A 22,650-nucleotide genomic window follows, 5' to 3' on the forward strand; every position below is an offset into this window, starting at 1 on the left:
GGCTGTTGCTGGGCTGGGACCCTGTTGACCGATGATTATTTTAGGATGTGGGATTTCTGTCTGGACGGAAAGGGGAAGTACTTTGAGCTAATCTCTATGGAAAACGCGCGGAAATTACGCATGATGTGGTTCGGCTACAAGATTAGCACATCTGGTGTAGGATTGCTGTACGATTTGGAGACATCTCGATTTAGAGGCGTCGATATGCAGAGGTCCCTAATCCCGGTTAATGAGAGCCTTAATGGTATGGATAGCTGTGTTCTGTGGGGCGAGAGAAAAGCATACTTCAGCATAATATCAGCACCTGACCCTATCATAGATACTGTTGCTGTCGCATGTTCCTGCGCAAGTTCACGATCGTGTTCAGGGACAATGTGGAACGAAGAACCCTTGCCCGACCACTTGTGCTCTGCCAATCGACCTTGTACATTCTCTTTTCTCACGAGATTGACAGCTCCCGGTCCTGAACAACAAGAGCTTCTCAAGATTATACACCATGCCTGCCAGAACGACCAATAAACACTCCATTCAATGCTGTCTCTGTGTTTAGCATTTAACGGCTCCCCTGGGGCGGTAGAGCTGAACGAAGGCGAAGGAAATCTGTATATCTTTTTTTTCGGTATGTTCGATCACTGGTGCTAGGCGCGGTCACGCCAGCGATCTTCAGCATTCTGTGGCAAAAGATTTGTGAGGCAAAGAATGCACCAAGACTCATTATCGAGTTTGCTTGGCGAGATAGCTGCTCAGGCACCTGGATGACGAGGAATACCTAGACTCAAAGGGATTCTTTGCAAGTTCCAACTGGGAACCGACAAGGGCAACAGTCTCTGTAACAAAGATACAGCAGTTGTCCAAGGAAACCCTTGCAGATACTCTCTGGCAAGAGGATGCTTCGCGAGTTGGTAGACAAAGGAGAAAGTGACAGGGGAGAATCCCAAGACGAGCGAGCTTCCCGCATCGTGCATGAAGATAGCCTCACAGGTCTTGTTGAACAACTGAACCGCAGGCTGGAGGACTGGCGATTGAGTCGGCGTGCGTGGAGGCCACTGATTAGTGTACGACATTATGCCGCAGCAATTCAAAAGCGCTATGGAAAAGCTGAAGCTGATCGGAAATGCGAAAGCAGAACACGATCGGGATGACTTACCCGTCTAGCTCCTCGATTTTCAATGTTTCCACGGAAGCATCGATCATATCCTCCATCGTCCGTCTGTCCATTGCTGTCCCAGATAAGAGGTGAGCGTAAACTTTCAGGTACTCGCAAAATTGGTACTCAAAGCGGTCCTCGAGGATAATCGTAATCGCTCGTGAAGCCTTTCCATTCTCATCAACAGGTTGTGGGTGAACTGCGCAAAGGGATATTGATAGGTAAAGCAGTGTCGGGAATAGATGTAACCAACCGAAGGGCACGAGAGTTTTGCTCATGAGATAAGCAAAACGTCCCTCTCCGGGATAACAAACACATTGACAAAAAAAGTCCCAGAAATGCGCAGGCCGAGGTTGGATTTGTTGCACCAGGCTATGAACAGTCAAGTGTCTTCAAGTGAACATGGGGCTGACAACACTCACCTGGCGGCCTGATCTTTTCTGAAGAGTTCTCATTGTGGATTGTATGGGTGTCACCTGTTGTGACGCCCTCCAGCTCAGCTCGGCGTATTTCAAAGGCCCCCATACTATGAAGTGTGCGACTTCGGCATGTAAGAAAATATATCAGAATATTTACACGAACTTCAGCTCCTTATTTTCTGTCAACCAAAGGACAATAACAAGTAAAAACCCATGCGGCAACATCCCACAGCAACCGCCGTGAAGATCGACTTGTTCCCAACGATTTAACCGCTGCGTGCCTCGTTGACACTGTTGCCGCCATCCTCTTCACTGTCGCATACGGGACCTGGAGACCTTCTTCCTCCGTTTATTTCTTTTAGCAAGTTAATTCTACAAAACTTGCTTCTGAATGGTTGCATTGATGACCTCAATCTGCATCCCCTTGGGCACCTCTATCGAGGCCGCCAAGTCACACGCAGGTATCCAAATCCAGATGAGCTCGTGGCGGTCTCGCACAGTGACAGCCTGTCCCTCGAGCACAGTAAGTTTCAGGGGGGCGGACACATTGATGATCTTGAAAAAGAAGTAGATGTTGGCCTTATCTTCAAGGCGGCTGCTATCCTGCAAATCGCGTCAGCAACCTACTTACTGCACACAACCTCCGAAGTCACTACATACCACCGACAGGCCCTCACACACGTCACCGTAACTGGGGATCCTCCCCGCCTCCGGTGGCCAATCCCGAGGTGGGTCAAGTGACTTGATGCAGGCATGTATTGGAACCCTGAACTTGCTCGCGACTTCCAGCCCGCGAGAGCGGTCCACCTTGATCCTGAAGTCGATGTCACCAATATTGGACAAGTCCAGCTCCGCAGATATGCAAACTGATAAGCGCCGCTTGCTTTTGACTTCGGCCTGGAAGGTTGCGCTCTGCTCCCACGCGCGCCACAATTCGGTATACACCTCGAACAAACTTCGCCGGTCCACCCCTACCACCTCAAGTCCTGTCTGTCTCAGCATGGCAAGTGTCAGGCCACTCATTTCTGAGATTTCCGCCCTCGCATCCGGGATCTCTCTCTCAAGGTCGGACCGCATCTGCGTGACGACCTGCTTATCAGCTGAGCAGTCACAATTGTGCGGCCAGTGTCCATGGGGGTTCTGTGGGGCTTCCCTCTCTCCTGCATCTGCAGCCATCCGAGTGGGAGTCGGGGTAAGATCTGCTGGCATGGAAAGCTCATCCACTCGTTTTTGCGAGTAGGCCCGGGAGACGAGACCATCAACATCGTCCTGCCATTTCAATAACGTAATGTCTTGAACGTCAGTGGAATACGCGAAGAGAAAGCAATGCTACATACCTAGGAGGAATTGCTTTGCTAGATGTGTGTCTTTACGAGAAAGTATGTTATAATAGTGCGGCCAATAACCATCCTGGTCCAGGTCTGCCTGGTTGAGCCACACGAAGGCGGCTTTCTGCACACCCCCAAACCTTGAAATGCTGGCCCATTCTGAGGAGCGGCAGTATTTAGCTAACCGCACAATGCCCGCAATAGTCACTTTGGTAGCGTCGAAAGAGGTCTCTTCGTCCGAGTACCGACTTGTGGCTGTCAATCGGACAAGAGGCTCAGGATTATGCTTGGTTGGCACGTTTGAACGTTCCTGTACGGTGCGAAAGGTTGCCCATGCAATCTCCTCCCCCGGCTGCGAGACTATATTTCGAAGATCCATGGTAATTCGTTTGTGAGAAACAAGTGTGAGTGGGGGGCCGGGCGTTGTTGTGGTTGTTCTTCATCAACTGTGAGATGAAGCACGAAGCGTCGTTCACACGACACAACAAGACGTCTCCTCATGCGGGGAATTCGCAGCTTGCCATCCAATCAGTGCCCGGGTTGCACCCATACAGGGGGGTCTACCCTGGTCCAATATTAGATTTCTCACACAAGGGAGGGAGGGTCCCATGGTCTGTGCCTCCAACCTCCCGTCTCCTGGTCGACAACGACGCGTTGCGAAGCTACCTCTGTTCGGGGTCTAAAGCCCCTCCGACATCCCTCGAGCCATCATGCCAAGCCACATTCCCTCGCAGGTTTGTTCAAGAACCTTGTGATGGCACATTGCATGCGTAGGTAGTCAATGACCACGAAAGTGACACAATCACGTGATGATACATTTGCCAAAGTCTGAAAATATATTCCAACTGTTGGTTCCAGTTGCATCAGCGTCCGATCCAAGCCAGAATGTTCAGGGTTATCTCCTAACCGTACGTCTCCTCAGACTTCTGTGAGACATGATCAGTATTTCCAACGTAACTACTTAGTCTTTGTGGCCGAAGTTCGTGCTGAACGTCGAAAAAACCTGGAACCATTGATGGATTTATGTCAGTTCGAATAAAGACATTTCGCCTTTGCCCCAGAGCATCGCCATCAACATTTTACTCTCTCGATATCTGTTCGCTTCTGAGTTCGTCCTCCCCGTGGTGGAACATGGCCGATACGAGTCGTGGTAACATGAGCCAACGAACAGGATCGTGAGAGCTTCGGACAGTGTTGATACATCCTCGCTGAGGCTATATAATGATTATACCTGCTTTCACAGTTCATCTCAGGTCAGATGGCACATCTCGACAACTCTCACCGTTCAGCTTTCACGACTTCGACTTCGAAACACCATCATGAGCGCTGAATTCTGGAGCCGGCTTTATGCCAAAGACATCATGAACAGTTGGCTGGGCTTTGAAGGCAATGGCGCGGTATCAGTGGAGCACTTCATGTACGGATTCAAAAGGGCGATGACATTTCACACTCGAAGAACGACAACGGAGGAATCATCGAAGCCGAACAAGTTGTGGAAGACCCGCCAGCGTTGAACATTAATGGCGACAATGCCAGCGACACTCAAGACATTGCTCCCAACAGTGAAACGCCCCAATGTTCGGCAAAGAAACGGAGTGAGGAGGGCCCGGTCGTAATTCAAGTGGGCATGGCTGTTGAGGATACACGCAATAAGTGGCCTCTGGGCCGTACTATTAGAATCTGCAATCTTGGATGGTCTCGGTGACATCAATGCCATGGTCGAAGAGGCCGCCCGAGAATGGGAATGTTGCGTTAATTTGCGATTTGAATTCGGTCACCCGGAATGGAACTCTGATGTTCGTATTTCATTTCACCCCATCCACGCTCGCCATGGCATAGGGTCCTCGTGGTCTGACTTCGGAACCGATGCTCTGACGTCTTCTTATGCATGCAACATGTATCTGGATGTTCAGTACAGAGCATTGACACGCGGCACAGTGCTCCATGAGTTTGGACATCTCCCGGCTTTCGACCATGATCATCAGTCTCCTAAATCAATCATCAAGGGAACAAGACGGCTGTCGCCATGGAACTCCGACACAGAACGTCCCGCTTTCTGGAAGACAACTACTTTCACACCTTTCAAGGCCCTGATATTGAATGTACAGCTTTTGATCCAACAGTCCCATGATGTACGGTATTCCTGTGAGGTGGACGCTGAATTGGCAGACGTACCACAAGCCTACTGTTCTTTCCGAATCGGACAAATCTTTCGCCGCTCACCAGTACCCATTCGCACCACCTCGCCAACCAACACCACCACCACAGCAAGTAGCACTACCTCGCGTATGGGAAGTGTCTTGCCAGTGCGGAGCCACACTCAGCCAACCGTATAACCTTTGTCAGCGCAGGGTATGCCGATGTGAACAATCGGTCAAGCCCTGATGCAGCCTTCAGGGGGCCTGTCATGGGGTACTGTGGGCTGAGAGTGCCCAAGACAGTGATCATGGCCGAGCGAGCACTTCAGCCTGTTATTACTCTGTGGACTAGGCTTCGCAATATAAATTAAAGCAGTTGTGCATCCCCTCCCGTCGGTGATATACCACCACCGTTCCTGTGAGCTATTTGTGTTTAACATTTTACCGAATTGGCTATCATACCCCTTTGCTCTGTTATCATTATTTTCACGAGGTCTCGTAAACATGATTCGTCAGTCTTCTTACCTACCTCGGATAAGAAAATTGGTAGATTTCAGAATTCAAGAGAAGTGTACAGCCAGAGAGCTGCAATTCGAATGGTCACCCAACTGCATCGTTGGCTCACATCTAGGTAGCTAGCCACAGCAGCACAGTTGGTGCAGCACTGATGCACTAGGGTGGTAGGTAGAATGAAGATGGTATGCTGATTGATTGCTACCACGCGGCGTCAAGGCAACGATGACAGCCCTTCCTGTCTGGTGCCTCCAAAGACAAAATGACAGGTTAGGGACGGTTGCGGGTGGATATACCGACTGAGACAAAGGGGTTTGATGATAAGAAGGTTGTTTTTGCAGGTTTATTCAAAGGATGTTGTGACGAGCAAGACGTCAGATCCCAACGCGGCAAAGCCTACAGCGGCTGAAGAAAAAATACCACTGAAAATCCTGCCGTTAGCGGCACTTCAACCCATATCACTTCAGTACCTACCTGAGCACTGCCTATCTTATTCGTGGACAAACAAAGTCATTGTTTCTGTGTGTCTCATCGCGAAATGTGACAGGCCCTCGGAGAACCTTCTCGTCAAGTAAATGAAGGATGAACATGCGTCATATCTTTGTTGCATGTGACCAAGGCCTCATAAGTGTTTGCTGCGTTTACAAAATTCTTCTGAGTCTTTCTCGGGATGGTCTGGCAGCTTCTACTCCAACGGATTTTAGTTCCAGTGTCTTGAAGGAAGGTTGTCACGGATTCATCTGATTATAAATACCACAGTCAAACACATATGATCTCCCTGCGGCCGTCAAGATAATTCCCATCATACTACCTACTCAGTACTCGAGGACCTTTACCGATAACCACACCCTTCCCAACACTTCCCTCTATCATCATGGAACCCTACGACAACAGCCCGTTCTGGGACATCGGCGTAGATGATCTCGCAAGCTACTGGAACGGTGGCCAAGACAAGACGTACGACCACCAAGACAGCGGCAACGACAGCGACAGTGAATTCAGCAGCAACTTCGGAGACAACGTCGACTCGTGTCAGAAGAATAAGTGGTATGAAGTCCGGCTTGAGCATGACTCTAGAAGAATTCTGGCTCAATATCAAGACGATGACTCAGACGACGAGCCCGAAGGCGGCCAGTACGAGGATAACGAGGATGGCGACTGTCGAGGCTGCTGTGGTGACGAAGGGTGCCACTGTCACTGTTGTGATCCGGACGACATGGAAGGTTGCCAATGCTGTGGGAGAAAGAGTTGTCATTGCCAGTGTTGCGATGGGGATGATGACGACGATGACTACGAAGATAGGTAGCTTTGGGGGTGCTGGTCGGGTAGCGGCTTCATGCATTAAGTAGGAAGAGAAACAACCATCATTTCTTGCAAACAAGTTCTTGGCTCGGAACAGGAGCTGATGTTCGCCCATGTCAAAATTTGAACCCGGCGGGTAATGATCAGGCAACATAGTATAGTCAGATCCTTCCTCTTCCATTTAATCCAATATCTCGCTTTTCAAGGATAGATCCTGAATGTTTACCCCGCCCGCCCATGGCAATGACATGCAGTTGCCGTTTGTCTTCCAGACTGCCCCTCCCTATCATCAGTCGTGTCTTTCTGTGCTTCTGTTGGCTTGCTGCCCAATAAGTGACGTGATCAGACGTCGCCCATCATCCAGATCGCAGTAGATTTTACCATTCCCATACTCCTCAGCTCTCGTCCACGTCGCAACTGCAGGATACAACACTCTGAAGACAGAAGCGACACAATGAGCGCACCCGCCGCCCCAAATGACAACAAAACTGAAAAGCCCGAGCGCGAACATGTCTACGCCGTCACCATACCCAGTCATCAGTGGAAACGCGGCGAGGTAATCCCCACAGCCTTTGTCAATGGCATCCCGCAACTCCAAGCCAAGGTGAAGCAGCATGCTCAAGAACTCGAAAAGCACGCCAATATTCGCTTCAAGTTCCGGCCTTCTGAGCATGGCCCCGCCAGGATCACCATCGCCATGGATCCCCAGTTAGGCTCCTACTCAAAACTTGACACCCAGTCTCCCGTCGCTGCCTACAACAATCCCGACAATCCCACCATGAACTTGCGTATCGACCAGACAACACCAGATGAAGAGATTCGAAGAAACTGTATGCCCGAGCTTCTTCACGCAATCGGGTTTGACCATGAGCACCAGTCGCCAGCCGCCAACATTGAGTGGGATGAAGATGCTGTCTACGAGGAAACGGCCAAGAGCGGTTGGATACGTGAGAAGACTCAACAAGCGCAACGTGCAGCACTCAAGATTCGACCCCGATTCAATCATGATGTACCCGATCCAAGAGAACCGGACAAGGAACGGGTTTTCCAACACTCGGAACACCATGCTTTCTGAGACTGACAAGTCTTTTGCCCGTGAAGTGTACCCGTTCGATGACCTGCCGCCTCATGGCTTGCAGTGCGCAGGGGAATGTTCCTCCCATGGGGCCTACGTCCAACAACATTCTCCGCAACCTGTTGCCGGTCATGATCAAATGTATGCTCGGCCGGACCAGTCTCCGTCAAGCACAGGATACATCAACGGAGACGGTGCCAACTCAGGGGCGTATGAGTATCAGAGCATCCTGCAAGGAAATGAGTCGGAAGGGGATGTCGGAGACACGGTGCGCTATGAGACGACTGGGTACTTTGAGGAGGTTATATCTGTCGCAGAGTCAGAAAGGTAGCTTTTAGAGGATGAGGTTGGTAATAGAGGACATATTGTTGAGAGCCTTAACACAATGCCGAGTGTGTGTATATGTGTCCCTTTTATTGGCTGAAGGCTATCGATACGTAGTAATAGCGACCGTAAAAAAAACTACTAAGGGACATATATAGGCCGATTTATAACACTGATGAAAAATAATCTGTAGAACCTAGTTATGTTTTTTATGCATTTATATTATTATCATAAAAATAAAAGTAAAAGCAGTAAAAGCGTTTGATTATGAATTTATAATTTATTTAAAAATGAATACTTAGTATATGACAATACATATATTTTAAAACTTATATAATAATTGTTTTACCAGTCGGACCAAATATTTCCCAACCTGTATGGCGAGTTCTTGGGTCAGAACACTTTCATCTGTCCAATAGACTCGGAGCAATGGTTCACTTATGATCGTTCACGCGATATCACGAAGCCCACAGAGGAGCATAAGTGAATCCGCGCAGATATTCACCAGCGTGACAATCCCCGCAAAAAGCCACTCTAAAGAATTTTATAAATACCAATTCCTCCAACCAGACTTTCCACTCACTCTATCGCGATCACCTCCCAACCAAGATACTAATCAACCTCATACATCGCATCACTTCCAAGTCAGCCAGCCTCATCCCTTAACCGCAACATCGCCATCAAGATGCCCACCTCAACCATGACAAAGACCAAGATCAGGTGCAAGTGCCACTGCGCCTGCACAGCCGAGAGCAGCAAAGACTTTGGGCCGTACTGCTCCCAGTGCGTCAAGCAGCATGCAGCCAACGTCATCGATAACCGGCTTGCCGGCAGCAGGAACGAAAAGAAGAACATGGGAACCCACAAAGCTCCCAGTACCGACACGGTCTCTGTTATTCCGACGAGTTTCCCCGAGTCATCAAGACAACAGGCGCGCGATCATTTGTTCCAAGAAGTCCCCTAAGGAGGATGAGTATGAACGAGGCCGGAAGAAGAGGGAGGATGGGGTTTTAGTGCTGAATAAATGCTCGGCTATGTAGTGGAGGGGGACTTGTAGGTACATTGTTACAAGGGAGGGGGTATTCTGTTGGTGACGCTGGGGGTGTAGGTTATGGCGGCGGGCCGTGGTGGCAATGGTAATCAAGGAGCGAGAGGTATGGGGGGAGGCATGACACTGGGTAGACACGAGGGAGGGATGATAATCGGAGGGATTTCGCTATAGAGGGCATAGACGGGGGGGACGTCTGAGCATTAGCCTTCTGGACATTCCTTTTCATCGAGAGAGATCGACACAATGAACAAAGAGAAATCTCCACTGGGGCTACTTGTTCATCCTGTCATGGCTGCCGTCTATGCAAACATGAACCTGATGACTTGACTTGCTGTGCAACCGTTGCTTATCCGCCTTGGTTTGACGACGAAGCACACTTCTCAGTCATTGTTTGCAGTTAATATAAAGTGCAGCGGCCTCGCATTTCGATGGGCCTCGAAAACATGCTGAGAGGCAATATGTTGGCAGGTAACAGCAAGCAGTTAGCATCTCGAAGGCGGGCCACAGTACTTAGGTGGCAGTGAACCACATAGAAAACATATCAGCTTGTACATCTGTCAACACCATCCTGCTCAACCCCCTGAAATTTTAACAGTGCAAACCTAGAAGTTCCATAAAAAGGATGACCAAAAGAAAAAGTACATCCAGATATGGGAGAGCAAGGCTTCATGGGAGCCTTGAAGCATTGAACTTGTATACATTTGTATGTATGAGAAAAATCGTCACCTGCAGGATTCGAACCTACGCTCCCGAAGGAACAGCCTTAGCAGGGCTGCGTGTTAACCACTCCACCAAAGTGACCTGATGCTTTGCTGATATATTGCGTTGTTGGGAATAGCTCTCAAGATGGCCAGCAGCGAACAGGCAAAGCTAAAGTAGCTGCGCGGCCCAGGGCTAAATTAAAGACTTTTGGCCTAATATCTATCATGTCATCAGTCGAATCCGGAGATTGTGGGTGTTGTCGAGCTGCATGAATAGCTAGTTTCACATCACATGAGGGCAAAGGCGGCGAAAAGCAGTCAAGATATCATAATATGTCCTTCTAGTCAGAAGCAAAGTATGTACGACGAAGAATATCCAAATGGTATATCTGCAACCCCCCTCAACTTCACACCCCTCCCTTATTCCCCATCACACCAATCCACCTCTCACCACCCCGCATTTAGCAGCGGACGGGAGCAGGGCCAGGGTTGGTATAAGAGGTAGGTGTAGGCCAGTAAAGCTGGAACAGAATGCCAGGGTCGGTAGCCTTGTAAGCACCGGGGAAGGACACCAGCTGGCCGGTGTTGAGGGTGCCGGAGCCGCCCGTGACGGAGATCTGGGCGCAGGAGAGGTAGAGCTGGGCACCACCGACGCTGCCGGCCGAGTGGAGAGCGATGTGCTCAACACGGAGGAGGTATTCGCCGTTGGCGATGCAGCTGGGGATCTGGACCGAGACCTCGGTCTTGCCTGTTGAGTGAAAACAACCAGGTTAGTATCCTGTCGTTAACTGAGTTGCTGGCATCGAATAACTTACCATCGCTGGGCCACTTGATGGAACCTGTGCCGAGGCCGGAAGGACCATCCTGGTAGATCTTGAACCAGACAGCGCCCTTGCCGTCAAAGGTCTTGGCCGTCTTGCCGGCGGGGACCTTGGCCATGTAGAAGTGAAGAGGGCCGGGGTGGCCGACGGAGGAGCCGACCTGGAAGGTGACGGTGGAGCCGGCGGTGACGGCGAGGGTGTTGGGGGCACCGACGCCGGGGTCACGCTCGTAGCAGGTCATGAGGGGGGAGTTGACATCGGTGACCGGGCCGTTGGAGTAGTGGTTCTGAGTGATGCGGACGGTGTCCCATTGGGGCTGGGCAACACCGTTGTACTTGGTACCGGGGAAGGTGTAGTGGGCTTGAGCGCCAGCAGCGGCGAGGACCGCGAGGGTGGTGGAAGCCTTCATCTTGACGGTGGGGAATGAACCGCGAGTGAGATGAGAAATCTGATCGGCGGGTGGCGGACCAAAAAATTCAGGAGATCGTCAGGGCGGTCGAGGCAGACCTTTATAGTTGGACGATCTCCCGGGTTGAGCCATGGCCATGCTCCTGCCCTGTCGATGATCGAGTCCAGAATCTCAGCCGACAGTCACATCAACCGGGTCAATGGAATATCCAGCCGATAGAGGACGTGAATTGTGGAGCAGGTAGCAGTGGGTGGCAGACATGTGGAGAGCTGTCGAAGATTCTGATGTGGGAAGCGAATCCATCGACCAGTCAGCCGGCGGCTAATAGATTGAAGTGAAATAGCGAGGGGCTGCGGGTTGACGTTGTGAACCCGGTTTTGGGATGGCACTGTGAGCCTGGGCCGTGGCGTTGCGGAGGTTGTAGCCATGCGTCTGGTAATTGCGCAATGCCGTTCTTGCTTGAATCGAGTGCCGGAGGAGAAGATTGTCAAGGGGGGGGCATCAGCGTTACATGCGGCTTCTTCTCCCGAAACTTCTTACCCGTTCGGGCAACCCAACGACGAAACGGCTTGGCGATGGTATGCCAGTCTCCAAGCGGAACAAATGAGATTGGAGGATTTTCCCAGTTCTCGACACTGTTTCGGTACCAGGCCTTCCATGATTCCCATTCCGGGCCCTAGTCCGATGTCGATCGCCGACTACGCTGACCGACACTACAGGCGCGGTACCGGCGACGTTGCGACGGCATAGCGGGCAGACGGTGACTTGGCGGGCTGCCAGTCCTTGACCTGACAGACATAAGCCGGCTATCTCCCCGATAGATGCGGCTGGCGGTAGCTGCGCTGATCTCCTGCACGAATCCAAGCTTGATCCATCGTCGCGTGGTAGATGTGTGTGGCTTGTAAGAGGATATTCAGGCTCCCGAGACAGAGCATTCGACGCCAAGTTCTAGCCGCCCAGTTCCAACGTTGCGCGGGCCTGTCATCCGATTGTCTCGCTCCCAAGAGTTTCAAAGTTCCCAAGCTGGAAGGTCTTGGAGGTTGGCGGTGTTGATCTGATGTCGGATTCGTGAAGGCTAGGTATGTCGATCGAGATGCAAGTAGCCGCCCCATTGCAGCCTGCGACGAGCTGGAGGCCGGGCGTTGGCAATATTTCGGGTTCTGGTTTCGAGTAGATGGGTACTAGCACGCGAGAAAGAAGGATAATCCTCGGGGTGTTTTGATGTTCTCAAAGCAACATCAGAGTCTTGCAAAGATGGCGGAGTTGAAAGCTCTTCCACCCTGGTGTCCCGTGTTGCCAACTGTGCCAGCCCCACAGCGTGAATGCTGTCACTGGCAGTGAACCTGTGGCTTTACGCCATCCGGCTGACCTTCTCACACTGTCTGGGAGATGTCCTCCTTCTCCGTATTCTTGTTGCTGACCGTCAGCGCTGCGGGTGAATCTCGATAGCCACGGTCCTACTTACCCACACATCCCATCGTCGTTAGCTATCAGCCGTGCTCAAGTGTCACTCAACGATCAGCAACGATTTCGGAAAAGACAACAAACAAAATATTCGATTGAAGCTACAATGACCACCTCTCCCAACAACCCCCTCATGGATTTCCAGGCGACCCAACATCCAAGTTGGCATCGAAAGTGATGGAGCTGTGCTTCGCCCGTCCAATATTCCCAGCGAAAGTCGCGTCTTTGAAGCCGATCGTGGCCTTACCAAAGTCGTGCGCAAACAACTTGTCCCGGATAGCAAGCGAAGGGAAGCCATTATACGACACCAATGCACCCCTGAACCACACGCCCTTGTGGTTCTCAATGTTGTCATCGCTGGCATCGGCAAAGCGGAAGCAGTGAGTGCTAACCCCGTCCTTGTGATAGACAATCTTGGGGTGGTCTCCATCCCATCTAACCTGGCTGGCAGCCTTGATCTCATATTCCCCGTGCTGTGAGACGCCGACATACTCGGCCTGGTTGGTGCTTTGCCTCACCCACACGGCAATGTGCTCCCAATCGTGGGTGTGGCCGGGGTCAATAAAGTTGGCGATGGCGACGTCCTTCTCGAAGTAATACCCGTACAGGTAGATGCACCAGCCGTTGTTGCACCGCTGGCGGGAGTAGACGTTGTTGTTGTCGAGGTCGGAGAGGTCGCGACAGTTGGAAGAGTAGCCGGTCCAATTGTGGGGGAGACCCTCCACGATGTTGCCCTGGGCGTCGATGGCAGGGACGTTGTAGCATCCATCGGTGTCAAAGTCCAGAGAGGGTTGCCATTTGAGGTCATTGGCTGTGGCTCTCTGGGGGAGAGCCGTTGGGGGGGCCGCGGCACGGTAGGAGATGATGGCGGGGGGTGCTGCCAAGGCGGCCCACGGGGCAAGTGCCGCTGTCAGGAACAGGGCGGGGGAAGTGAGGGTGGGGATCATCTTGATATCGGCCGGAGTTGGGCGGGCAAAAGAGCGACTGCCGATGATGATGGAGGTGGAAGGACGCCATAGTTGGAACGGGATGCGCTGGCCATCTTATATCATCACGTCGGCGATGGTGCAGTAGCTGGTTGCCTGGAAGGAATGAAGGAATGTCATCTTGGCGGAAGAGAGTTGCCTTTTTCCGATGACCCCTTGTCGGCCACGAGCAACGATGTGCAAATGCACTGTTTTCCCATTGAGATTCCCCTATCATGAGGGGCCTACTGAGCATCGCACTTGGCTGAGTCCGAGTTCGTTCAGGGGTATTGACGCGGGGAAGCATATGCTCCAACGCCATTGCATGAGCAAACAGGTGTGAGGGCGGATTGAGGGCTACAATTGGAAGCTGGAAAGTTCCAATCAGCGTCCAACCGTTGCATTTTGAAGGTCTATGTTGCATTGTGCCAGCCAATGATGAGGAGAAACGCGGCAATGTGACCAGGCCAGGGGGCCGTAGCGTACCCGTCAAGCTGGCCTCCAGGAGCCGACCAGCCAATGTGTAGCCAATCCATCGTCAAAGCCGAGCACATGATTTTATACAGAGTACCTAATCCTGGTAAGAACACCGGGATCGGCCGCGCTTCTACAGATGCTCTTTTGCATCTTCATACAAGGCATCTTTACGGCTGCCTCAAGTCATACTTTGCACGTGAATCATTCCTCGGTCAGAACAAGAGAATACCTATCTTGCGCAATCTCACTTGCAAGGATCGAAATTGCAGGCGGCACTTGGGTATCGCAGAGTCAACACACTTTTTCCAGCGCGATGAGAGCATTCCTCTGACAGAGACAATGGTGGTACAAGGGAACCAGTCCCTAAGCCATTTGTGTGATTACTAACTATCCGTACCTAGACTCCTCTCTAAGCCGATGGAACAAAACAATGCCTGCCTACCATCCGGTGGTGGGTTAAGGAGCACAACTACGAACTTTGAACGATTAGGGCACCCGGATATTGGCGGGCTTTGCTGCAATGCCCTTGACCCTGGTGAGGTCGGTTCCGGTCAGGGTGAAGGTGGGCTTTCCGTTGATCTTCTGATAGTACGTCGCGAATTCGGCGTTTCCATCAATGTAGTTACCAGCGGCCGGGCCCCTGGTTTCTCTCATCTCCTTCTCGCTCTCCTTGCGTCTGGCTGTGGGAGCAGTGACCTTGGCGGGGGTGAAGGCTGGCAAAGTTAGCATCACGGAAAATGGGCCAGTTCAATGAGGGGAAGACTAGGTACGTACTTCCAGCGAGCATTGTCTTGACCCAGGCGTGATCGACGAGGTTCTGGTCGGCTGGCTTGGGAGGCATGATTGTTGATTGATAGGTGGGTAGTGTCGTGTTGATTAGATAGGTTTGGACGGGATGATGATTGTTGATGAGTTTTGACTCTTTACAAACCGGAAGAAACGTAGAGCAAGAAGACGGATGAGCTTGATGAGATATCAGTGTTGATTATGAGGACAAAGATGAAGATGAGTTGAAGACAAGTGTCTGGTCTGGTAATGTAGATATCGTGGACAGTCTCCGACTTATAACACCGCACACCAGCCAGGAGTGGTGAACTTCGAATAACCAGGGCATGAAGGGGGAGGCGGGCGACCATGTGCAGGGTCGTTGGGGACGTGGGCCGGAGGCAGCGCTTCTAGGCCAATATAAATTAGGTACAACTGTAACGAACCAACACCAACAACAACACCAACAACAACAACAACAACAGAATTTCCAGTCTCCTCTCTCCCCATCAACTCCTCTCATGGAGAATAGCACACACATCACACAGAGTTACTCACAATCACAAACAAAACCTTTTTCGACAATTGGATACCCATACCGTACGACAATGGATGGCATTACCAAGACCCTGACGCAGCTTGCTCGAAAAGCACGCGATGCTCGTGTTCCATATAACAACGACAACTCCGAACACTATGCAATGTTCAGCGGCGCCATATCGAACGTTTTATCCACTGAGATCGCACTTTTCACCTACTATCTCGACGACGATGTCTACCCTGATGGGGTAGCCGATGCTGTCGGATACTGGGCTGAAGATCGTATTCTCGGCAGCGTGACGGTGTTTGACCGGCGCGCCGAAGAAGCCACTCCAGAGCAGCCACGAAAAGTATACTTTCTTTCCTGTCGCAGGCGCCACACGGATCGCTCCTGGCAGCTGCTTGACCAGCAGCAGCAGGACCTGGTCGACTTCTTTGTTGGCAAGAGTGCACCATGTCCCCTTCCCGTCCCCTTCCCACACTTTGTACCGACGACAACACTGTGAGAATTGATGAGCAATTTGCCATCATCCAGCATCATGTGTACCGCGACATATGGGAGCGTAAACCGCCCACCCGACAGCATTTACGGTTCCTTGCAAACCGGCCACAAAACGCGGGGGATTACCCTGAGCACGCGGCGCTGATCGAGTCGATTAAGCGCCAATGGGGCGATGACCTCGAGCCCGAGACAAAGGAGTAGGCAGACACAACACTAAACGGATCTATGCCAGATAAAAGCCAGATTCTATAGCTTCGATCGGGGAACAATAAAATGATAACACCCGATACTTGGCAAACATGGGAGAGCTTCGCGGACGAGTAAGATGTTCATGCGTTATTTGCCGTCAGCTGACACCAGCTCCACCTGGCAACCAGCTGCAGCCAGGGCTCGCCGACCGGCAGCTCAAGCTAGCTCCAGCTGATAAGAGCGATAAGCCCCAGACGCCAAGAGATCCTTCGCACCGACAATCCGGCTAATTCCGGCCTTGCTACTGTTCCTGGGAATCTGGGACTGTTGAGATTCCAGTGGGATTCTGTGCATTGCCAGCGGTCGCCAACGCTGACGCAGCCCAACGACTGCCAAGACCACGTTGAACGACGGTCACGACTTTTATATTTGATGAGACCTTCAGGTTATCTCTGAAACAAGACCCTTTCCACTCAACCAAGACAATGCCGTTAATCCCATCACCACCATGACACACCCAGCAAACTCCAACAGCAAAAAGCCCCCAGGCAACAACAACGACTCATCTCACCACATCACATCCTCCCTCTTCCCCAGCCCATCCCTCGCCAACAACAGCCCCTTAATCCACAACCCAGACTACACCCACCTCCCCACCCTCCCAGACGGCGTAACCCTCCAACCACCAGGAAAACTCCCCACCACCAACGCAGCAACCGGCGCCTCAGCCGCCGGCGTCCGCGCGCTCACCTCCCAGGCCATCGCCTTCTACTTCCGCGCCCCGGTGAAAGCCTTTTTTCGGACCAGGGTCGATTACCTAGCCTATGCCCGGGCGATCCAAGAACAGCAGCTCGCCGCTTACCTCGCCTCCTCCAACCCTACGTCGTCTAATGCCGCCTGGGGCTGGTTTAAGGGCCGTTTGAGGGGGAGCACACCCGGCTTGATTGCCTCAGCGGTGAGATATCATGGGTGGAGGGTGGTGCCTGATCAGGTGTTGCCGCCTTTGATTGCAAATGTCGGCGTGGGAGCGGTGCTGTACACGAGTTACCTCCAGATTTTGGGACGGCTTCACCCGGAAAGCGCGCTGGCCAGTAAAAGGGTTTATCCGCCTCCGTCGCCGGGCGAGACGTTTACCGCCGGGCTGTTGGCGGGGGGGATACAGAGTTTTGTGGCTGCGCCGTTGGATGCTGTGCAGGCCAGGTATGACTTGGGGGTTGGGGGGGCGGGGATGACGGGGAGTGGGACTACCATGGGGGGTGGGACGAAGGGGGTGGTGGTGGAGGGAGGTGCGAATGGGAATGGAAACAAGGCGGCAAGGATTGCTCGGCCCAGGAGCATGTGGACTTTTAGTCGGGAGAAGCTTGCCGAGATTGGACCGAGGGGGATATTCGCTGGGTGGGGGTTGAGTTTGGTGAAGGATAGTATGGGGAGTGCGGTGTTCTTCAGTTTGTTCGAGTGGATTAAGGCGCAGGGGTACTATGGGTTTGTGGGGTGGTATTATGGCAGTTTGGAAGAGGACACGATTGTGCTGTTGTCGCAGAGGAGACCGGCGGGGCTGGATGGCAAGGTTGGTTCGAGGAGGGACAGGCTTACGGGAGAGGTGGAGAGAGAGGATGATGGGGGGCTGAGAATGCCTACTATTATTCGACCTCATTATGCTATAGAGCCCGCGTTTTTGTTGCTTGCTGGCATGGGGGCATCGGTAGCGCAGCAGGTGGTTCTTCATCCGCTGGGTCACATTCAGGTGGAGCATTGGGAAAGGCTCGAGGCGTTGGATGCCAAGGCTAGGAAGCTTAAATCAACTGAAGGGGGAAGCTCAAGAAGAATGTTCAAGGCTTATAGGGATGCATACAGGGTTACATGGGGAGAATGCGCTGCGGAGGCCAAGACGGCCGGGCTGAGCATGCGACAGTGGTTGTACCGAGGGTTTTGGTGGAACACCATCAGACAAGTTCCAAGCACATCGGCCGGCTTGATCATCTTTGAGCTTGTCCGAAGAAAATATGGTCTTGGCGGCGACCAGGTCAAGATCAATAGGGATGGATACGATATTTTGTTGACGTAAGCGCAACTATTCAGAATCAACAGGTTGCCGGTTAGCTCAAACGCTGCCACGCTTTAGACAACTTGACTCGGTTAACCTGGCTCTGCAGTGCTATTTGTTTTGTCCGGAGCGCGGTTGCTTCACTGTTGGTTGTTCCATTGTGAGCCTCTTCCGCATTTGGACGATGTCTTTGACACGGCTCAAAGACCCTTTCCGCAACAATGCCACTACCACTTGTCTTGTGCCGTGCTTTTCTTCGGACAATGCACACCCCCAGTATTTGACTGACATAGAACGGCTCTATCAACTGGACGTTCTTGTTTTCTTTTTCTTCTCACATCTCAAATCTCTATTTGGTAGATACCGGGATGACTTTTTACGACGCTGTAAACATGCCTCGCCCCAAACGCGCCTCCAAGGCCACCTCCAAGGCCACCTCCAGCCCCTACCCATCCAGGGTCTCGGGGTCCGCCAAATCCGTCACCACTATACCCTCAGCCGGGAATCGTAAAATTCAGGAGGCCCTTGCCAGGCGCCTCGAAGAAGTCGAGGATCAGTTCCGCGCAGATTACGTCGAAATGGTCAATAAAACATACGAAGAGATGAGCGAGGCCAAAAAGGGCCCAATCCGATGGCCCAGAGAAAAGGGGTGGGAACCTCGGTTGCGTGAAGACTTTGACGATATCAGTACAGAGAGTTATCTTCAACGAGGGTTTCCAGTAGAGGAAATCGACAGGGTGATGGCCAAGTCAGCGGTGCCTGTAGGTCCTGTTCCTCCTCCTCCGCCGCCGCCTGTTCCCCCTCTGCCGCCTGCTGCCCCAGCATATGTTGCCCCCGGAGCTCCCGGTTGGAACCCACTGGGGAATTTTTCGCGGCTCTCAGCCGAGATTCGCATCATGATATATGATGAGATCTTTCCCGCGGGGCGGCGTGTTCAGCGGCTTCAAAGGCATGCCCCTGGACAGCCTGATCGTTATGGTTTGTCACTCCGCCCCGCGCCACCTTGGATAAGTATCATCCTGGCGTCGTCGGTTCTGCGCGATGAAGCTCTGGCCGTCCTGTATTCCAGGAACAATGTCATAATCCACGCCAACCTGCTGGACGAGTCACTACGAGACCCGATCGATACTTTCCCGCTGGTTTTCAGAAACACGGCAAGGCGGCTCACGTTCGCGTGGGACTATGCTGACAGCGATGCCGTCAAACTTGGCAGGCAACCCGGCATCAGCTTCCCTCCGGGGTGGACAACCAGGCGGTCCAGACAGCAGCGCGGGCTCCCTCGCAACCAGCCGATCGACCCGCGACAGCCCTACCCGATGGGGCAGTGGTACGGAAAGGTGGCCAAGCACACCATCACGGTTGACGGGCAATACCAGCAGACGATCACCATCTTCAGCGACTTCCCCAACACGCGGCCCCTGTGCTTGGATGCCTGGCTGCCCATCTTCAACAGGGTGGACGCGGTCGACTACTGGCACTATTTCGACTGCCACATCGCCAGGGAGTTCAGCCGGTCCCAACTGTGGTGGAAGTACTCGTTCCAGGCCAACGATCCCCATGCGAGAGGGGTCGGTAGCACAAACATGATGTCGAATCAACCCTTCATCTTGCCCCAGGTCGCGAATCCGCCCCTGCCGAGGGGCATCCCGCTCAAGACGCGGGCCGAGAAGCAGCTTCTCCAGCAGCTTCTGGAGAACGGCGCGTTCTACTACGACATGCAGCGGTTGGTCAACAACCCGCACTGGCTTCAGTTGCATGCTTTTGACTTGAGGTGGGGGCCGATAATCGTTCCCAATGATCATGACACGCTCTTCTGGATGTGGCAAATGCGCCAGGCGGAGCAGCTGATAGTTGAGACGCACATGTTGGATCCTAGGAATTGGGATCCCGACTTCCAGACTCGGGTAAATGTCGGTGTGGTTTTCCCGCCGCCTGTAATACCCAGGACAGGGAAGGGTTCGAGGGCGTTTAGGTTGAATTAAGCATGGGAGATAGATGTATTAGGAGTTTTTATTCTCGAATTCTGAGTTCGTTGTGCTTTGCTATGTTAACTTTGCCCGCATCGAGCAGCGCGTTACGATCGTCGTTCCAGAAAACCTAGGCGCCTACCGAGATGTCTATTAACTATCCTTTGAAGTATAGTTCAGGGCACCTTGTTTCCGTTGACTTCACGCCGAAATCCAATTGAGGCATGCCTCGGAAATGATACTACGATGAGCACTGTATCAGGGAAGAGCAGAAACATCACCGCAGCCAGAAACAGTGAAAAACCCCCCCGCCCCCCCAACCGGGAAAGCATTCTTCAATTTTGTATCATCAACCTCATCATAAACAGTCAAAACCTGCAGGTCCAACAAAAGTAAGAAAGAAAAAAGCCCCGTCGAGCTTGAAACGAGTGTCATGAATCGAACCCTCCACCTCTCAACAAATCACCACCAACCCCCTGATTTCACCCCTCCCCCAGAACCCCCCTAGATGCTTAGTTGCACCGGAAAGAGTTAATTCTATCATTCCAGCCAATAGTCACCAAGTTTGCGATGCCAGGGAAGGTGATCGGGCCGAACGACGCGCCGGTGCAGCCGTTGTTGCTGTAGGGTAGGTTCTCATGTCAACATTGATCACAAGCTTCCGTGGTATAAAAAAGGGACTTACTCCCAAATGGTGCAAGTCAACCCGCTGTCAGGCCCAAAGGAAGAGATGACGTTGGGCCAGCCGTTGCCGAGGGTGAGGCACTGCCCTCGGACGACGATGAGGTGCTCGGAGCGGCCGCCCCAGTTGATGTCCTGGGTGACGAAGACGCCGAGGGATTGGCGCTTTTCGCTGTTGGGAGGATGGGTGGTTAGTTGTTTTAGATGGGAAAGGCGAGGTGGGCGGTGGCTTACAGGTCAACGGGGGTTTGGGGAGCGGCCTCGGGGGAGGCTTCAGGGGCAGGGGCGGCAACGGTAAGGCCGGCCATGGTGACGATGGCGAGAATGGTGGTGAGGAATTGCATTTTGAAGGTGTGAAAGGTGGTTGGTGCTTTTGGTGGATGTTAGTGTGGATGGTGATGATGGTGATGAGGAATTGTGAGGGGAAAGAAGGAGCGAGAAGGGGTGATTTATACTTTTTCTGTTGGTATATCAAGGCTTTCAGATACCATACCGTTTACAGTTCCAACTCTAGGGTCAGGTTCTGTCCCCGTAGCCCGAGGGATTGGAGTTTGGCAGGTGACAAAGTTTTCATACGGAATAGTGGACTGGGTGGGTGAGAGTCTGACTGCAGATGCGACTGTTGATGATGTCTATTGCTACCCAATGAGCTTACACGAGACGTCCTGTTGTTTTCTTGTCTTATTCTAGACAGGAAACACCCGTTGAGTATTCTTACCAAGCCGGCTGGTTCATAAGGGAGTAGTCGGAAGCATCCTGGTTCTACTACCTAGGTACATAGGGTCTGTGTTGATGCACACTGAACATTCATCTCCACTCACTCGAGTCAGGAGACAAACGAAGGGCGTGTGGCTCAGTTGGTAGAGCGTTCGCTTAGCATACTCTACCTTAATACAAGGATCATTTGTATGCGAAAGGTCCTGGGTTCGATTCCCAGCTCGTCCAAACATCGTGATTCTATCTCGACAATATTTTTTTCTCATTTTATGTTTTGTGTTCATCAGATCAGCTGACGCTCGAGAGACACTATAGGCTTTGTGAAGGTTGATGGATCCGATGTTAGAACCCCTAGGTGTTGATAACACTAGGACCAATAACGTTGCAGCCGTGTAAGACCATAAGCCTCGTGGCACAGCCCTCATTGAACACTCGGAAGCTGACACATGCATCTACATACTTCCCCGACCAAGACTTTCGAAGCGAACCAATAGAGTTTGCTGACTGCTTGCATTTTCGAAAGACTGCAGTTTTGGTGAAGAGGCCCTTCGAGCACATGGCGGGATACAGTTTCACTATTTCTCTTTTGGTGAAACTTCTAGATTAAGGCTTTGTAGTGGACATGCGCTGACCGTGGTCCTCTTCCATGCATCTCACGTTCCAACATACTCCCCAAACAAACACGTAAAGGCCCGAGCCCGCACAGCGCCCTTGTAACACGAGCCCCAATTCCAATCCTGACATCAGCTGATAAATTGCATTGGGCTTGGGCTTGGCTTCCATTTTTCAATTTCAGAGTGTACGAAGCTAGTCCTCTTGAGTTCGAACTCGCCCGGGAAAGCACCTCGTCTGCGTCGTCAAACCGGAGAAGTACCTACCAATGCGTGGTCCACTGAAATTGCCAAGGCTTACTGTATCATTGAGGCCGCTGGCTCAGGACGACTTTAATTGCTTAGAGCAATCGGTAATACTAGTATAACCTTTTGCCTGGTCACTGAGACTTCACAAGGGGCCAGCCAGTCATGCAGTTGTACCTTGGTCGAGCCCCTTTCTCGCGGTCCTGCTGTGGCACCCCAACCCCGCATCAAGAAGCGTCATACATGTAAGTTAG

General features: G+C 52.1%; 10 protein-coding genes and 2 non-coding genes across 12 annotated transcripts; 7 read left to right on the forward strand and 5 right to left on the reverse strand.

The window, feature by feature from the left end:
- Positions 1-1,938: 1,938 nt before the first annotated feature.
- QC761_0087000 (uncharacterized protein) lies at positions 1,939-3,273 on the reverse strand (the record flags this gene model as incomplete). Its single annotated transcript, XM_062872923.1, has 3 exons — positions 1,939-2,169; positions 2,227-2,858; positions 2,904-3,273. 3 exons carry the CDS (start codon positions 3,271-3,273, stop codon positions 1,939-1,941), a joined length of 1,233 nt encoding a protein of 410 aa, XP_062731654.1.
- A 1,336-nt stretch (positions 3,274-4,609) lies between these two features.
- QC761_510780 (uncharacterized protein) lies at positions 4,610-5,230 on the forward strand (the record flags this gene model as incomplete). The annotated part of the gene is made up of 1 exon (XM_062880254.1): positions 4,610-5,230. The coding sequence occupies one exon, from the start codon at positions 4,610-4,612 to the stop codon at positions 5,228-5,230; it is 621 nt and encodes a 206-aa protein (XP_062731655.1).
- Positions 5,231-6,321: 1,091 nt separating this feature from the next.
- On the forward strand, positions 6,322-6,894 carry QC761_510775 (uncharacterized protein; the record flags this gene model as incomplete). The annotated part of the gene is made up of 2 exons (XM_062880253.1): positions 6,322-6,537; positions 6,623-6,894. The coding sequence occupies exons 1-2, from the start codon at positions 6,420-6,422 to the stop codon at positions 6,892-6,894; spliced, it is 390 nt and encodes a 129-aa protein (XP_062731656.1). The 5' UTR covers positions 6,322-6,419.
- Positions 6,895-7,301: 407 nt separating this feature from the next.
- Positions 7,302-7,922, forward strand: QC761_510770 (uncharacterized protein; the record flags this gene model as incomplete). Its single annotated transcript, XM_062880252.1, has 1 exon — positions 7,302-7,922. One exon carries the CDS (start codon positions 7,302-7,304, stop codon positions 7,920-7,922), a length of 621 nt encoding a protein of 206 aa, XP_062731657.1.
- Positions 7,923-10,017: 2,095 nt separating this feature from the next.
- Positions 10,018-10,098, forward strand: QC761_0087040. The gene has a single exon. It is a non-coding gene; the product is annotated as a tRNA-Ser (tRNA).
- Positions 10,099-10,319: 221 nt separating this feature from the next.
- Positions 10,320-11,228, reverse strand: QC761_510760 (uncharacterized protein; the record flags this gene model as incomplete). Its single annotated transcript, XM_062880251.1, has 2 exons — positions 10,320-10,746; positions 10,814-11,228. The coding sequence occupies 2 exons, from the start codon at positions 11,226-11,228 to the stop codon at positions 10,460-10,462; spliced, it is 702 nt and encodes a 233-aa protein (XP_062731658.1). The 3' UTR covers positions 10,320-10,459.
- Positions 11,229-12,823: 1,595 nt separating this feature from the next.
- On the reverse strand, positions 12,824-13,639 carry QC761_510750 (uncharacterized protein; the record flags this gene model as incomplete). Its single annotated transcript, XM_062880250.1, has 1 exon — positions 12,824-13,639. The coding sequence occupies one exon, from the start codon at positions 13,637-13,639 to the stop codon at positions 12,824-12,826; it is 816 nt and encodes a 271-aa protein (XP_062731659.1).
- Positions 13,640-14,620: 981 nt separating this feature from the next.
- On the reverse strand, positions 14,621-14,975 carry QC761_510745 (uncharacterized protein; the record flags this gene model as incomplete). Its single annotated transcript, XM_062880249.1, has 2 exons — positions 14,621-14,847; positions 14,909-14,975. The coding sequence occupies 2 exons, from the start codon at positions 14,973-14,975 to the stop codon at positions 14,621-14,623; spliced, it is 294 nt and encodes a 97-aa protein (XP_062731660.1).
- Positions 14,976-16,638: 1,663 nt separating this feature from the next.
- On the forward strand, positions 16,639-18,195 carry QC761_510730 (uncharacterized protein; the record flags this gene model as incomplete). The annotated part of the gene is made up of 1 exon (XM_062880248.1): positions 16,639-18,195. One exon carries the CDS (start codon positions 16,639-16,641, stop codon positions 18,193-18,195), a length of 1,557 nt encoding a protein of 518 aa, XP_062731661.1.
- Positions 18,196-18,566: 371 nt separating this feature from the next.
- On the forward strand, positions 18,567-20,156 carry QC761_510720 (uncharacterized protein; the record flags this gene model as incomplete). The annotated part of the gene is made up of 1 exon (XM_062880247.1): positions 18,567-20,156. One exon carries the CDS (start codon positions 18,567-18,569, stop codon positions 20,154-20,156), a length of 1,590 nt encoding a protein of 529 aa, XP_062731662.1.
- Positions 20,157-20,653: 497 nt separating this feature from the next.
- QC761_510715 (uncharacterized protein) lies at positions 20,654-21,196 on the reverse strand (the record flags this gene model as incomplete). The annotated part of the gene is made up of 3 exons (XM_062880246.1): positions 21,057-21,196; positions 20,827-20,994; positions 20,654-20,762 (listed from the first exon to the last, which is right to left on the reverse strand). The coding sequence occupies exons 1-3, from the start codon at positions 21,164-21,166 to the stop codon at positions 20,654-20,656; spliced, it is 387 nt and encodes a 128-aa protein (XP_062731663.1). The 5' UTR covers positions 21,167-21,196.
- A 468-nt stretch (positions 21,197-21,664) lies between these two features.
- Positions 21,665-21,767, forward strand: QC761_0087110. The gene has a single exon. It is a non-coding gene; the product is annotated as a tRNA-Ala (tRNA).
- The last annotated feature ends 883 nt before the right edge of the window (positions 21,768-22,650 follow it).

Source organism: Podospora bellae-mahoneyi, chromosome 5, assembly GCF_035222275.1.
Source record: "Podospora bellae-mahoneyi strain CBS 112042 chromosome 5, whole genome shotgun sequence".
Lineage (NCBI taxonomy): Eukaryota > Fungi > Ascomycota > Sordariomycetes > Sordariales > Podosporaceae > Podospora > Podospora bellae-mahoneyi.